The sequence below is a fragment of the Oculina patagonica genome, chromosome 1, assembly GCF_052425735.1.
Source record: "Oculina patagonica isolate OP01 chromosome 1, crgOcupat, whole genome shotgun sequence".
Lineage (NCBI taxonomy): Eukaryota > Metazoa > Cnidaria > Anthozoa > Scleractinia > Oculinidae > Oculina > Oculina patagonica.
Genome location: NC_135758.1, coordinates 27,654,578 through 27,671,870, shown reverse-complemented (window position 1 = coordinate 27,671,870; position 17,293 = coordinate 27,654,578). Strand labels below are relative to the sequence as shown.

Below are 17,293 nucleotides of genomic sequence, written 5' to 3'. Positions count from 1 at the left end.
AGACGAGAAAACGTGATTGTTTTTAAACCACTTAGTCAATAAAAAAGACATTTTATGTCAAATTTAACCTGACGTTTCGGCAAAACACTTTCTCTAAAGGGCATGCAAAAATATTCTTAAATGTTACTCAAGTGACGCCCATAATGTTTTATCCATTACAGGTCACGTAACAATAAGGGATCACTATTAGTTACATAAAATAACCATTTTCCAAGAGCTAAGAAATTGCAGATTTTAAAACATTACGTATTGTAAACGGCAGAGGAGTCGATTGAACACTTCTTGAACACTGCCGAACATTCCTACATTTGTACATTCACGTTTAAGGCCAAAAAAATTACGTTTAAAGTTGCGTGAAAATTACGTTTAAAGTTGACAATTTTAAACAAAAGACGACAAAGACTACGAAGTAGGGGAAACTTGTCAGATGTTATTTAGGAAATGATCCTTAACCCTATTCAGACCGGGCTTTTTTTGGTCTTTTCAGACCGGGGGGGGGGGGGGCGGATTCCGCCCCCCTCCGTAACTTCCAGAATATTTAAGCAATCACAATGAAACTTACAGGATATATATTATGTCTCAAAATCTATCTTTTGGCATATGTCACGTGGGACGATGACGTCACATCACGTGACAATTACATCATAATGTCAAAACAGCCGCCATCTTGGATCCGCCATCTTGGTTTTCGAAATTTTGCCAAAACGTCAGAAAACCGCCCACAATTACTGGAAAATACTCAAAACCAATAAAAATGTGCTTAAAACCCGTAAACAGGTGAAATAACTGATTTAAAGTTATTTTTCATTAATAGAAAAACGAAAATTACAAATTTGGGAAAACATGCCTGTCAAAATGCCGTTGCCATGGTGACGTCAAGTTCCTGACACAATAACCTACCCTACCAAATTATTCCCAGATAAATTTTAGATAAAGTCGCAAAGTTTCGCAGCGTTTGGTTGAATATTAAAAAAGTTATAAGCGTTCAAAGTCGGCGCGGGCACTTTCTGCCCCCCCCCCCCCCCCCGGTCTGGATAGGGTTAAACTTTTCAAGTTCTCATGAATGGCAAGTTTTATCGATAGGCTCGAAAATTTGCACTGGCAAGGGACAACATCGTGGCCAAATAGTTTGCGAAAAGTGGTGGGAAAATAGCTCTTCAAGACTTTGCAGGCGGTGAACATCAATCCTTGAACACACTTCCCGGGTCAAGTAAAGAAGCTTAAAGGGATTTTTGCTCGCGCGCTGTTTGGCAAGTTCGATTCTCAAAACCTCAACGGCTCACTTGTCCACTATGCTTTGACTGTGCAAGCAAGGAATTTTCTTGCACATTTTTGGCGGCCGAAACCGGCGATATTCATCCTCAGCTAACCCGTCCACGTTTCAAAACTAGCAGGACGCCACTGCATGCAAATTGTGGCGGCTTAAAGTAAACAACTTAGCTTAGTTGTGAAAAACACGGATCTTACATAATCATCACAGACTATGCGCTAATTAAACAAAAGATAGCATCAATTCAAAGTTTTCGTGAATAATATCCTTTGTTTGCAATAAGGCCCCGATTGCAAACTGTACGCTAATTACACAAAAGAAATAAAAAAATAAGTTTTCGTGAATAATATATTTTGTTTGCAATTAGGCGCCGATTGAGAAGCTATTTCAAAAACTCATGCTTCGTGTTTCATCGGGGTTTCCAAACACTCGAAAATAATAAAAGCACTCGGCCTACGGCCTCGTGCTTACATCAGTTTTCTCGTGTTTGGAAACCCCGATGAAACACTCGCACTCGTTTTTGAAATATTACATGGCGCACCTTTTTATCATTACTACATTTTGAAGTCATGTGGGATCTATTAGTGAACTAACGCACGGCAAAATGGTGATTCAGTTTAGCGTTCTCTGAAATCCTTGTAAAAAGAAGAGAAGAAGTGAAGACGTGCTCTTTCATGCTTGAAAAAAGAGGAGGGGGAGGAGGACGACGACGACGAGGACGAGGACGAGGAGGAGGAGGTGAAGCGTAGTGAAGGTTGGGGCCTTTCTATAACTTGCTCCAATGGCGAAGGAGCACAAAAGGGACTCCGCGCCCCTCCCCTATATCCGCCACTGATAATTTCACTTGTTTGTTTGTTTGTTTTCTGATTTTTTTCCTCCTTGCTTTATTAAGGTAATTAAACAAAACCAGCATCACAAATACCTTTAATTTCGGTTATTTATTTTACTGAATAAATATTCTGATATATGACACTGTTGAATAAATGAGATGCAGACCTGGCCCAAACAGCAGTTCCCAAGCATTTACCTTTATGCATTACATTTATATTTCCCTTGTAAAGCTGTTAAGATAAGCAGATTATCTACTGTTTGATCTGTTCGAGCATTCCGCCCAACAGACCATGTTTTTCTTTCAGATGCTTCTTGATAGCCTGTACGATGGCATTCATGTGCTGTACAATGGGAAAGTTGCATGTTGCTGACTCTTTGTCATAGCAATTGAGGTAGTCAACGAACAAATGAAGGTCATCGGAATGCGACTCCCAGGCATTTTCGACAGCTTCCTCACATTTCGTGCTGATTTCACCCTCGCATGGAACGTATTCGTCCTTTTCTGCAAGATTATTTAGTCGATTAGTTAGAATTTGTTTTTTACAGCCGAATTCAGTGCAGTGTGTAGACCCGGGATTTTGAAACATGATTCGCCCGTACATGATTCGACCATAATCACGTGAAAGATTGCCATTACCCAACGCTTCTCGATAAAACTAAAGAAAATTCATTGATGTAAGAGTTACCTTATAAATTGAACGCTAAGTATCGACCTGTACATAGTTGCGATGCTAATCTGGGTTGCTGTGACTGTTTGAAACCAGTCTTGATACTCGTCGATATAATATATGTAGTTGCGGCATACTCCTTATCATCGCCTTCAGAATTCTGTTTTCTCTATCTGTTCGAATACATCATAAGAAATGTTTGTGGTACAAAGCCGTATTTTTGCTTTACATGCCATATCATAAAGCTAAAATAACTTCGAATTCACGGGCTTAAGATACAGGCACCGACGGGACAATACTCTCTGCCTTCCACATTTTCTCTTCCGGCTTATCTCTCCACCCTCCCTGCAAGCTGGCGAATTTTTGAGAAGAGCCAGTACCTGGCTGTTTCTTTTACAGAACTGCCGTATAAATGTTGGTGATAAATCACTCGCCATCTTCGTGCAACGCTTTCATCGTTGTCGTTCAGCTTGGTAACCTCGCGGTCGAATCATGCACAACAACAACTTTTATTCGCACCCTTAATTAAATTAAATTTACAATAGAGACAAGAATAAAAATAAAATAAAGTACATGGCTACCCAGAATAACTGACCACCATTGGCATAATTTTTAGGGTCAGGTGTACTAAAGATTTAGACAACAAATACAACAACACACAAACAAAATCTAAGTTTACTTAAGAAATTTAGTGAAAAAAGTGGAAAATAAAGTTTATGGACAGATTAGCTAACAGAACAAAGGCATTGAAAATTAGAGTTATGAATAGTTCCGTTAATAGCTTGCAATAATGCTTGATTTGATCTTTTTCTTAAATTGTTTAAGTGACAGAAGCTCAATGTTATCAATGATAGCATTCCAGAAGCACGGGCGAATCATGTTTCGAAAAACCCTGGTCTACACACTGCACTGAAATCTGCGTTAAAGATTATAATACCGGGCATTAAATATATTTCGGCTATCCTGAGGAGAAAATGTACGTCTTTCTTCAAGAGAGACGCCTGCAATTCGATCTAGGATATAAAACACCAATAAAGCAGTCACCGAGGTCTCAGTACGAGAAGTCCCTCTTTTTTTCGCTTTGTCCGTCGAACGTGAAGCAAAAATAAAAAGCATGGCCGCGTGAAGTCTGGGAAATAGATACACGCGTCGATATCTCATATTTCGCGCAATTCTTTTCCCCATAGCCCTTTCGTTTCTCTTAGCCGGCTGGGCCTTGGCACGAGGAAACGAAGGGCTCTGGGGACACAGAATTTCCACTCCTAGATTCTAGGACTTCCGGTCCTCATGTATGCAGTCATGACGTTTCAAAAGAATGTATGAGAGAGTCGTTTGGTTTTCGACTTCCGTTTAGGAATTCTTTGTTCCAAACAGCCAATCAAAAAAATTCGAATTAATTCAAAAATCCTATGTCCCCAGAGCCCTCCGTTTTCTCGTGCCAATCCGGCTAAGAGAAACGAAAGGGCTATGGGGACGAGAATGATTTCGCGTAGCCACATTTCTACACGCGTTTGATAAAATAAATAAATAAATAAATAAATAAATAAATAAATAAATAGATGAATAAAAATAGAGCATACTTCAAACATTGTACAACTTAGCAATGACAAATTATATCTTTTTTAAGCGTAAATAGTATTGCTGGCTTACACAATGTCAAAGATCTTTATTTAGAATTATTTCATGATTGACACATTTTCTTTTGTTATTCAACAACCTTTATTTAAAGGAGATTTCACGTGATCTCCAGATTGGTCTTAGGATATGAAATGCAGTTGTGGCCTTCCCGATCCTTGTTACGATGTCCTGGTCTGTTCCACCATGGCAACGTCATAATTACAGGCAGATCTGTTTCCTTTATTTTCCAGTTTTTTGAAACAGAATAGTAAGATTTGTTTATTTTTACATCCCACTTTTTGTTCCCCGTTACAAATTAATTGTTCCCCGTTACAAATTAATTGTTCCCCGTTACATTACGGTTCTAATGTTATTGTGTTTTCTACTTGGAACTTTGTTTAATGTATATAGTTATTGTACACAATTTCACTCCTCTGTGATCTGTCTTAGGCAGATTCGGTGGGATTTGTTTCGGTTTAATTCCAGCGATCGATTTGATTCTGACCGCATGAAACAAGAAAGAAAATTATCGGAAACCGGTAGTTCTTGTAATGTGTCGCGCGTTCTATTTTATTGTTCTGCTATGTTTTGTTTTGTGCTACCAAAGATGCATCGAGTTGCAAATGAGCAATATTTTTTTTGTAATACATTCTATATTCCTTTCCTTAAACGATTATGGTAGCTCCAAAATGTAATTTTATAACCTTAAATGTTAGAGTTATAAGAAACCGTGTCAAAAGAAGATCCATCTTTAGTTATTTGAAAGATCAAAATTGCCATTTCTATCTCTTGCAAGAAACTTTCTCAGAAGCAAAAGATGAACTTGCATGGAAAAATGAATGGGGAGGTGACGTTTTCTTCTCGCACGGATCAAATCACAGCAAAGGAAAATTCTTGCAGATTCTTAACGAATTTATGACTTCAAATTTAAACATCACACAGTTAATTGTAGGTGGAGACTGGAATGCTACGTTAGATAGCATTGACAAGAAAGGTGGCATAAGTTGGAAACCAACGGCTTATCGGAATGGTATTATCTCAATGATGGAAGAACTGGATCAAATTGACATTTTTCGAAAGAAAAAACCCCATACAAAAAGTTTTTCATATGAGTCTAAATTTTTGAAAGTCAAATCGCGAATCGACTATTTTCTTATAGCAAAACACCTCACTCAATACGCCCACAACGTTGAAACAAAGACTGCAATCACTCCAGATCACAAAGCAATCAAACTCAGTTTAAAGTTATCCCAGGTGACAAGGGGCCCAGGATTATGGAAATTTAACAACTCACTTTTAAAAGACAACAATTACTTGACTCTAATTACAGACAGCTATCCAATCATCAGTGAGAAATATGCCAACATAGTTGACAAAAGACTAAGATGGGAACTGATTTAAATGGAAATTAGAAGCATCGCTATTTCTTTCGCCGCTCGCAAAGCAAAAGAATTTCGCAAACAAGAATCCGACCTTCAAAAGCGCTTAGACGAAATCGACAAAAGTATAAGCAACAGTAGTGATAATCAAAATACCGAAGACAAACTGAAAGAATATGACAGGTTAAAAAATGAATTAAATCGCCTCTATGAAATCAAGGGCAAAGGCGCAATTTTTCGCTCCAAAGTGAGATGGGTTGAACTAGGTGAAAAGCCAACCAAATACTTTTTCAACATGGAGAAAAAAAATTACAATAAAAAAGTTATATCGGAACTCGAAAGGTCTGACGGAAAAATTATTGTCCATGATCAGGATATAATGTCTGATATCCAAACCTTTTATGAGAATTTGTACAGCTCGAATATTGACCACAGTAGTAATGTTTTTACTGACTTTGGTAGCGATTTACAATTCGCGAAATTATCTGATGAGGAGAAGACAAATCTTGATGGCGAAATAACGTTAGAAGAGTGTGAGAAAATCTTAAACACCTTTCAAAATGGGAAATCGCCAGGGGACGATGGTTTTACAGCCGAGTTCTATAAGCAATATTTCAGCCTCCTAGGTCAGGATTTGGTAAATAGTCTTAATGCAGCTTTTGATTTCGGCGAAATGTCTGTGTCCCAGCGAAGAGGAGTTATCACGCTTCTACCCAAAGAAGATGCAAATTTGTTGTTTTTGTCAAATTGGCGTCCAATAACGCTATTAAACGTAGACTACAAGATAGCGTCAAAAGTTATCGCTAAGAGGATAGAACGCGTTTTACCATCTCTTATCCATCCAGATCAGACCGGTTTTATGAAAGGGCCGGGAGATACATAGGACAAAACATTAGGCTTATAAATGCCATTATCCAGCAAACTGAGCTACAAAAGATCCCTGGGATACTGCTACTTCTAGACTTTCAAAAAGCATTCGATACCCTAGAATGGTCTTTTATTCAAAATACCCTCAACCTGTTCAACTTTGGTAACGGCATTAAAAAAAAAAAAAAAAAAAAAAAAAAAATGGATCTCTACGTTCTATACGAACTCCGAGAGCAGCGTCTTGAACAATGGTTTTGTACAAACTATTTTAAATTGTCGAGAGGGGTGAGGCAGGGTTGCCCCTTATCACCGTGTCTCTTCATCTTAGTTGCAGAAGTTCTTGCCACAAAGATCCGACAAGACAAAACTGTCAGAGGTATCACAATCTTTGGAACAGAGTCGAAAATAAGTCAATTCGCGGATGACACATCAGCCTTTTGTGATAATTTATTATCTGTCCAAAACTTGATTGCAATAGTTAACGATTTCGGGACATATTCAGGTCTGAAACTAAACACTTCAAAAACCAAAGCGATATGGTTAGGCCCATGGCGCAATAGGGAAGATCAGCCCTTCAATCTAAAATGGACAAAAGAACCTGTTAGAACTCTTGGAATCTTTGTTTCTTACGATGAAAATGGGAATGAGAAAAGGAACTTTACGCTTAAGGTTCGAAAGCTTAATACTAATCTTGATATTTGGAGATCAAGGAATCTCAGTTTATTTGGAAGGTGTTTGATAACAAAAAGTCTCGGCATTCCACATTTAGTATACTCCACTTCAATGTTAGTCATCCCCTCGGAAACTGTCTCTTCAGTTACAACCTCTCTATTTGACTTTATCTGGTGTAAAAAACCGGACAAAGGTAAAAGGCAAGTCATGTATCAAGACTATGTTGACGGAGGATTACGTGTGCCAAATATGGAGGTAATAGCTAAATCATTAAAACTTGCTTGGATTTCTAGATTTTTGATAACCGACGCGCTGTCAAGGAAGGAGAACTGGAAGGCAATTCCCTATCATTTTTTCAGAGAATACGGTGGTTTAAACTTTCTATTACGTTGTAATTACGATAAAAAATTTCTCAACCAGACTGATATACCTCCTTTTTACAAACAGGTATTGTGGTACTTTTTAGAACTTAAAACCCTGTATGAAAGTGACAATGGACAAGAAATGATACTGTTCAATAACAAAGAAATTCTCATTGGGAATAGGCCGATTTTTCTGAAAAGCTGATTTGAAGAAGGAATTGTCTCTATCCAAGATATTCTCAGCGAGAACGGAAAGTTTTTATCATTTCAAGAATTCAAACAAACATACACAATTAAGTGCAACTTCTTAAATTATTACCAAATCATATCTGCAATTCCGAAACATCTAGTAGAAAGAGCAAAACATGCTCAATTAAATAAGTCACTCTTTCTTGATAGTGTGAATTTTCAATTGTCACCTACAATATCGATCGATCTTACGAAAACAAAAAACAAAGACTATTACTGGCTTTTTATAAAGAAAACTACTCCCAAAATAATTGCACTTAGTAAATGGGAACGAGATCTATCATCAAATGATATTCATTGGAAAAACTACTTTAAGCAAATTAAATTTATGTGCAAAGAGAACAAACTTAAAGAATTTTACTTCAAACTTGCTCATAGGATACTTGTCTCCAAAAAGGAACTTCACCTCTTTGGAGTATCGAACAACTCGGACTGCACCTACTGCGGCCATCCAGATTCGATAAGTGATACTTTCATCGACTGCCACCTCTCTAAACAATTCTTTCATAAAGTTTTACAACACTTCAATGAAGAAAACGGCACCTCCTTTACGCAAAGTGATGAAGAACTACTCTTTGGTAAATCACTAAATTCTGCTCAACTGCAACGACACTCTCTAAAAAAGAAATTAAATTACTGCATGTTATTAGCTCAGTATTACCTTTACAATCAGAAACTTAATCAAATAGAGCCTGGGGTAATTGAATTCGTTAGGAAACTTAATTTTAAATACCGTGTAGAGAAATTTATATAAAAATTTAGACTAGTTAAAAGTATTTGTTAGTAAGTTAGGCTTTATCGGTTAAATTGTGTAACTTGATGTATTTTTTATCTTCTTTTTTTTTTTGTAACTGTTTTTTTTTTTTCACTTTCTGTAACGTGTGATATTAAATAAATGCATTAAAAAAAAAAAAAAAAAAAAAAAAACCTTTATTTAACTTTCAACCCTGTTGAATATTAACTAACTGAAAGTCCGGGTAGGGCTTGATGATGTAGCAGGGAAGAGCGGGGCTGATTAATTGAATTTATGATTATTAACGAGGGATTATCTGTATAAATTAATACCTTTAACGAGGGATGTTTCTGTATAATTTGTTAAACCTCTCATTAGTATTCTAGGCTACGACTATTTTTTTCCTGACCAAATCAAACCACTTGTCTGGACAAATTAAACTCAACATTTCCATTAATAAAGTTTTTAAAGCAACCTAATACAAAACAATAGCCATATAGGCAGACCAAACATTTCTTAGGTTTACTTTTACTAAAATTTTAAATCTTTCGAAATTAAAAACCCTTTTTCTGTTTCTAAATTCATTTTGGAAATATAAAATTCAAGAAAAACAGAATTGACATAAGCAATTTGCTAATCTCAATTGAATTTGTCGCTGCATATCTTGTTTGAATACAACAACGCGCGTCTCATTCTTGAATACATGGCATTCCTACACGTTTCCTAACAACTTATCTGGAATTCGGTTCCGCTGAGACGTTTTGGTCACAGTGACCATGTTCCTGTCGTTGGTTAAACTCTTCGTAAAATGTCCTTGCCGTTTCTTTGGAGGTTTTTCTTCGTACGTCATGGACGCTGTACAAAACACACTAACCCGGCCGCTCCTTGCGAACATCACACATAGCAAAACAAATCATCAAAACATCAAATAAGCTTGACAAGTCACAATGAGTCGTGAAACCGTAAAAAGCGTACGAACAGGCCATTCTGAGAAAGCTGCACAATGGCAACAATAAAACAAAAGAAAGAATATGTTGTTTACGGTCGGAGCCGAGGTACCACTTATTAGACAGCTTTTGTCCTGCTGGAAACAGGCTTTACATAATGATCCCTCATGAATAATATCATAAAATAAGTCATTATTCCCTATACATCCCTCGGGCCGTCTCCATTACTTTGTTATTTTATCGATCCTTGAAGCTGTGTGTAAATTTATAAAACAACTGCAAATTGTCTGAAAAAAATTCAGGGCTTCAGCAGAATTAGAATTTATTGCCTTCGCGTTACAGGTGCTGTGCTTTACCAACTGGGCTATGTAGCCACTTATTAGGAGCAAGGTTAATTGTGAGTTCATAGCATATTATGATGTTTACTTGGATCTCGACTTCTTGTTGAATCCAGTCTGAAGGGTGCTCCACAAGGGCCGAATCATCCCACAAAGCCAAAAGAAATGCCCCATTGTCTCAGGCAGTCAGAAGCATCTTTACAAAAAGGTCCAAATGTCGCTATATCAAATAACACTCATTTTACTGGTTTCAGTTAAGGCAGCAACTGTGTGTAGAAAACAAAGTCACTCTCTACCTATGTTCTAAAATCCAGTTAAGAATCTTACAACTTTGCGAACTTACCAATACTTGGCAAATTTTCTTTCTCCATTATACCTGAAAGAGAACAGTTAGGCTCAGTGTATTATACTAAAATAAGCAAAAACGCGAGGAGTTCCTTAATTTTGGTGAATTATTCTTTCAGTACAGACAACAACATCAGTGATCTATATGCATCAAAAAGGTGACCCAAGGGCTTGATATGAAAACAAATTCAAACCCATTAACCTCAGTGCACTTAAAGTTTGACCAGGAACTAGATTCCGTTTGCTTTTTAATTAGTTCATCCAAGTGAGTTTCAGCTGTTCATTATGTGAATATTCATTATGTCAATAGTGTCTTGCAAATTCTCACCAGATTTTTTGACAAGCTTTTCCAGCTCCGAGTAAGCAACTGCTTCCCCGCACATCTTCACCTTGTTGGCGAGGAAGACGTGTTGTAACTGATAAGCTCTGTAAAAGTCCAAGATGTTAGTGCTGGAGTCCGATTCGGAATCAAACGGCTTTGTAAGGCAAGGATACATGGCCTAGAGGAAAAATAATATAGAAGTTATTTACGACGCGGAATTAAAACCAATTTAACCATATAGGAGCCCACTCCTGAACCATGGTAACTTCAAAAGTATTCGTCGCGAGTTATAATTAACAAATTTTGTGAATTTTTATGACATTTTTTTGCATAAACATTTTCCGTGTTTCAAGTTTTTTTTTATCTCGTTACTTTGTGTTTCCAGGGGCAATCATGTCTAATTTCAAGTTTTTCTGGTTTACTATGTACGTTTTAATGATATTTTACCATGTATTCCTTTGGCAGGAACTTTTTAGTTTCGCTTTATTTTATTACCCTTATATTATTTTCGTTTCTTAAAAATTTATTGCGGCAATTTTCTGATACTTGTCTTAAGAATCTTGAAATCCAAAATAGCTAATTAAAGGGTAATGGTCCCATGATAACCGACACGAATATAGATAGACACATCACGAATATAGACACAGCCTCCACAAGTCCATAGTACTTAAAGAACGATAACCGTCACGAATATAGATAGAAACATCACGAATAAAGTACTTAAAATACCAATAGTGCCAGTAGAATCTGTACTACCAATAGTACCTGAAGTACCGGTAGTACCTGTAGTACCAATAGTACCTGAAGTACCGGTAGTACCTATAGTACCTGTAGTACCAGTAGTACCTGTAGTACCAGTAGTACCTGAAGTACCTGTAGTACCTGTAGTACCAGTAGTACCTGAAGTACCTGTAGTACAAGTAGTACCTGTAGTACCAGTAGTACTAGTAGTACCTGTAGTACCTGTAGTACCAGTAGTACTTGTAGTACCAGTAGTACCAGTAGTACCAGTAGTACCTGTAGTACCTGTAGTACCAGTAGTACCAGTAGTACCTGTAGTACTAGTAGTACCTGTAGTACCAGTAGTATCCGTAGTACCAATAGTACCAGTAGTACCTGTAGTACTAGTAGTACCAGTAGTACCTGTAGTACCAGTAGTACCAGTAGTACCAGTAGTACCTGTAGTACCTGTAGTACTGGTAGTACCTGTAGTACCAGTAGTACTAGTAGTACCTGTAGTACCAGTAGTACCTATAGTACCTGTAGTACCTGTAGTACCTGTAGTACCAGTAGTACCAGTAGTACCTATAGTACCTGTAGTACTAGTAGTACCTGTAGTACCAGTAGTACCTGTAGTACCAGTAGTACCAGTAGTACCAGTAGTACCAGTAGTACCTGTAGTACTAGTAGTACTAGTAGTACCTGTAGTACCAGTAGTACCTGTAGTACCAGTAGTACCTGTAGTACCAGTAGTACCTGTAGTACCAGTAGTACCTATAGTACCTGTAGTACCAGTAGTACCAGTAGTACCAGTAGTGCCTATAGTACCAGTAGTACCAGTAGTACCTGTAGTACCAGTAGTACCTGTAGTACCAGTAGTACCTGTAGTACCAGTAGTACCTATAGTACCTGTAGTACCAGTAGTACCAGTAGTACCTGTAGTACCTGTAGTGCCTATAGTACCAGGAGTACCTGTAGTACCAGTAGTACCAGAAGTACCTATAGTACCTGTAGTACTAGTAGTACCTGTAGTACCAGTAGTACCTGTAGTACCAGTAGTACCTGTAGTACCAGTAGTACCTGTAGTACCAGTAGTACCTATAGTACCTGTAGTACCAGTAGTACCAGTAGTACCAGTAGTACCTGTAGTACCTGTAGTACCTGTAGTACCTGTAGTACCAGTAGTACCTGTAGTACTATTAGTACCTGTAGTACCAGTAGTACCTGTAGTACCTGTAGTACCTGTAGTACCTGTAGTACCAATAGTACCAATAGTACCAGTAGTACCTGTAGTACTAGTAAAACCTGTAGTACCTGTAGTACCAGTAGTACCAGTAGTACCTGTAGTACCTGTAGTACTGGTAGGTACTGGTAGGAGCTGTAGTACTAGTAGTACTAGTAGTACCTGTAGTACCAGTAGTACCTATAGTGCCTATAGTACCAGGAGTACCTGTAGTACCAGTAGTACCAGAAGTACCTATAGTACCTGTAGTACTAGTAGTACCTGTAGTACCAGTAGTACCTGTAGTACCAGTAGTACCTGTAGTACCAGTAGTATCTGTAGTACCAGTAGTACCAGTAGTACCTATAGTACCTGTAGTACCAGTAGTACCAGTAGTACCAGTAGTACCTGTAGTGCCTATAGTACCTGTAGTACCTGTAGTACCAGTAGTACCAGTAGTACCAGTAGTGCCTATAGTACCAGTAGTACCAGTAGTACCTGTAGTACCAGTAGTACCAGTAGTACCAGTAGTACCAGTAGTGCCTATAGTACCTGTAGTACCAGTAGTACCTGTAGTACCTGTAGTACCAGTAGTACCAGTGGTACCTGTAGTACCAGTAGTACCAGTAGTACCTATAGTACCTGTAGTACCAGTAGTACCAGTAGTACCTATAGTACCTGTAGTACCAGTAGTACTAGTAGTACCAGTAGTACTAGTAGTACCAGCAGTACCTGTAGTACCAGTAGTACCTGTAGTACCAGTAGTACCTGTAGTACCAGTAGTGCCTATAGTACCTGTAGTACCAGTAGTACCAGTAGTACTAGTAGTACCTGTAGTGCCTATAGTACCTGTAGTACCTGTAGTACCAGTAGTACCAGTAGTACCAGTAGTGCCTATAGTACCTGTAGTACCAGTAGTACCTGTAGTACCTGTAGTACCAGTAGTACCAGTGGTACCTGTAGTACCAGTAGTACCAGTAGTACCTATAGTACCTGTAGTACCAGTAGTACCAGTAGTACTTATAGTACCTGTAGTACCAGTAGTACCAGTAGTACCTATAGTACCTGTAGTACCAGTAGTACCAGTAGTACCTATAGTACCTGTAGTACCAGTAGTACCAGTAGTACCAGTAGTACCTATAGTGCCTATAGTACCTGTAGTACCTGTAGTACCAGTAGTACCAGTAGTACCAGTAGTGCCTATAGTACCAGTAGTACCAGTAGTACCTGTAGTACCAGTAGTACCAGTAGTACCAGTAGTGCCTATAGTACCTGTAGTACCAGTAGTACCTGTAGTACCTGTAGTACCAGTAGTACCAGTGGTACCTGTAGTACCAGTAGTACCAGTAGTACCTATAGTACCTGTAGTACCAGTAGTACCAGTAGTACCTATAGTACCTGTAGTACCAGTAGTACCAGTAGTACCTATAGTACCTGTAGTACCAGTAGTACTAGTAGTACCAATAGTACCAGTGGTACCTGTAGTACCAGTAGTACTAGTAGTAGCAGTAGTACTAGTAGTACCAGAAGTACCAGTAGTACCAGTAGTACCAGTAGTACTGGTAGTACCAGTAGGACCAGTAGTACCAGCAGTTCCAGTAGTACCAGTAGTTCCAGTAGTACCTGTAGTACCAGTAGTACCAGTAGTGCAAGTAGTACCAGTAGTACCTGTAGTACCAGTAGTACAAGTAGTACCTGTAGTACCAGTAGTACCTATAGTACCAATAGTACCAGTGGTATCTGTAGTACCAGTAGTACCTGTAGTACTAGTAGTACTAGTGGTACCTGTAGTACCAGTAGTCCTAGTAGTACCTGTAGGTACTACAGGTACTACTGGTACTCCAAGTACTACAGGGACTACTGGTACTACTGGTACTACTGGTACTACAGGTACTACAGGTACTACAGGTACTACAGGTACTACAGGTACTACAGGTACTACAGGTACTACTGGTACTACAGGTATTACTGGTACTACTGGTACTACTGGTACTACAGGTACTACTGGTACTACCAGTACTACAGGTAACACAGGTACTACTGGTACTACAAGTACTACAGGGACTACTGGTACTACTGGTACTACAGGTACTACTGGGACTACCAGTACTACCGGTACTACAGGTACTACAGGTACTACAGGTACTACCAGTACTACCAGTACTACAGGTACTACAGGTACTACTGGTACTACCAGTACTACAGGTACTACTGGTACTACTGGTACTACAGGTACTACAGGTACTACTGGGACCACCAGTACTACAGGTACTACAGGTACTACTAGTACTACTGGTACTACCAGTACTACAGGTACTACAGGTACTACTGGGACTACCAGTACTACCGGTACTACAGGTACTACTGGTACTACCAGTACTACAGGTACTACTGGTACTACCAGTACTACAGGTACCACTGGTACTACCGGTACTACAGGTACTACAGGTACTACAGGTACTACTGGGACTACCAGTACTACCGGTACTACAGGTACTACTGGTACTACTGGTACTACCAGTACTACAGGTACTACTGGTACTACCAGTACTACAGGTACTACAGGTACTACAGGTACTACCAGTTCTACCAGTACTACCGGTACTACAGGTACTACTGGTACTACTGGTACTACCAGTACTACAGGTACTACTGGTACTAACAGTACTACAGGTACTACAGGTACTACAGGTACTACCAGTACTACCAGTACTACTGGTACTACCAGTACTACAGGTACTACCAGTACTACCAGTACTACAGGTACTACTGGGACTACAGGTACTACAGGTACTACTGGGTCTACCAGTACTACAGGTACTACTGGTACTACCAGTACTACAGGTACTACAGGTACTACAGGTACTACAGGTACTACCAGTACTACCAGTATTACCAGTACTACCAGTACTACAGGTACTACCAGTACTACCAGTACTACCAGTACTACAGGTACTACAGGTACTACCAGTAGTACCAGTACTACAGGTACTACTGGGACTACAGGTACTACAGGTACTACTGGGACTACCAGTACTACCGGTACTACAGGTACTACTGGTACTACTGGTACTACTGGTACTACCAGTACTACAGGTACTACTGGTACTACCAGTACTACAGGTACTACAGGTACTACTAGTACTACTGGGACTACCAGTACTACAGGTACTACAGGTACTACAGGTACTACTGGTACTACCAGTACTTCCAGTACCACCAGTACTACAGGTACTACAGGTACTACTGGTACTACAAGTACTACAGGTACTACTAGTACTACTGGTACTACCAGTACTACCGGTACTACAGGTACTACTAGTACTACTAGTACTACTAATACTACAAGTACTACTGGTGCTACTGGTACTACCAGTACTACAGTTACTACTAGTACTACTGGTACTACTGGTACTACTGGTACTACTGGTACTACTGGTACTACTGGTACCACTGGTACTACTGGTACTACAGGTTCTATTGGTACTACAGGTACTACTGGTACTACTAGTACTACTGGTACTACAGGTACCACTGGTACTACTGGTACTACAGGTACTATTGGTACTACATGTACTACTGGTACTACTGGTACTACTGGTACTACTGGTACTAAAGGTTTTACAGGTGCTACAGGTACTATTGGTACAGCAGGCACTACTGGCACTATTGGTATTTTAAGTACTTTATTCGTGATGTGTCTATCTGTATTCGTGACGGTTATCATGGGACCATTACCAATTAAAGATGCTGCTTTTTGTCAAATTTTGACGCCATTTTGGCTCCGACCCATGCTTTTGACTGCGGTACAATGAGCTATAGTCAGAAATGGAATATAAGAGCATTAGAGCATCTTCATCTCTGATCTGTTGATCTGCTTTGCATCCAAATTCAGTCGCCGGCGTGATGACATTTATTCGTTAAATCGGGGTTCGCTTAGCCTCCCACGCAGTCGTTCTTTGGGGCGATCGTGTTTCACTCCTCCCCACAAACGTTCGTGGGGAGGAGTGAAACACGATCGCCCCAAAGAACGACTGCGTGGGAGGCTAGGGTTTGCTGTGACGGAAATTTCTTATTAGTTAAATCGGGGTTCCGTCCCATATATTTTATCATAATTTTCGTCGGGCCAAGAAATATCATTCGTTTTACAGGGGACTTCGTCATAAAGGGGATCGTTATCAGGGCTCTAAAATAACACTGGGCAATGACATCGGTAATTCCTACTTGACAGAGAACAGCGTGGCATAATATTACAGGATTACATCCATTCAAGGAGTGATCGGACTTCTTGATATGCCTGAAAAATTAGACTCAAACCTTAAAACCATGACAGAATAAGGTTGGCCCTGCTGGATGTTCTTTAGGGCGGAGAGAATGAGTACCAAGTGAAAGACATTCAACAACTCTGTCATAAGCTGCAGGGTGTTCCACGTCAACCCCACTGACATAGCAGCAACTCAAGGTGATGTAAGCGATGAGCAAAATCATTAGTGGACGCATTATCGACTGGCTGAAAGAAAAGAGATGCAACTTGCATTATATTATGGCAACTGAGAGGTTCGTCGAGAGTGGATGCAGGTAAAGGGGAGATTATCTTATGCGCGGGCCTGTTACAGTGATATATAAGTGGTAAGGCCCGTTACAAAGATACGATGGGCCTGTATTTAACCCGAAGGTATGATAGGCGGGCAGGCATAGGACGGGATTTAGGTATCTGTCTAATAATCCGAGTCCGAGACTCATAAAGCTTC

General features: G+C 39.3%; 1 protein-coding gene across 4 annotated transcripts in view; it reads right to left on the bottom strand.

Moving 5' to 3' along the window:
- Positions 1-2,189: 2,189 nt before the first annotated feature.
- The window catches only part of LOC144643700 (uncharacterized), a 37,327-nt gene continuing 22,223 nt past the window's right edge, over positions 2,190-17,293 (bottom strand). For 3 of the 4 annotated variants that reach the window (XM_078503030.1, XM_078503037.1, XM_078503046.1), the window contains 4 exons: positions 16,860-17,052; positions 10,607-10,778; positions 10,277-10,309; positions 2,190-2,603 (listed from right to left, as the gene is read on the bottom strand). In XM_078503030.1, coding sequence (XP_078359156.1) covers positions 2,353-2,603; positions 10,277-10,309; positions 10,607-10,778; positions 16,860-17,042 — 639 coding nt within the window. In that variant the 5' untranslated portion in view covers positions 17,043-17,052 and the 3' untranslated portion in view covers positions 2,190-2,352. The remainder of the gene's footprint in view (positions 2,604-10,276; positions 10,310-10,606; positions 10,779-16,859; positions 17,053-17,293) is intronic. The other variant, XM_078503054.1, reaches the window with a different exon arrangement.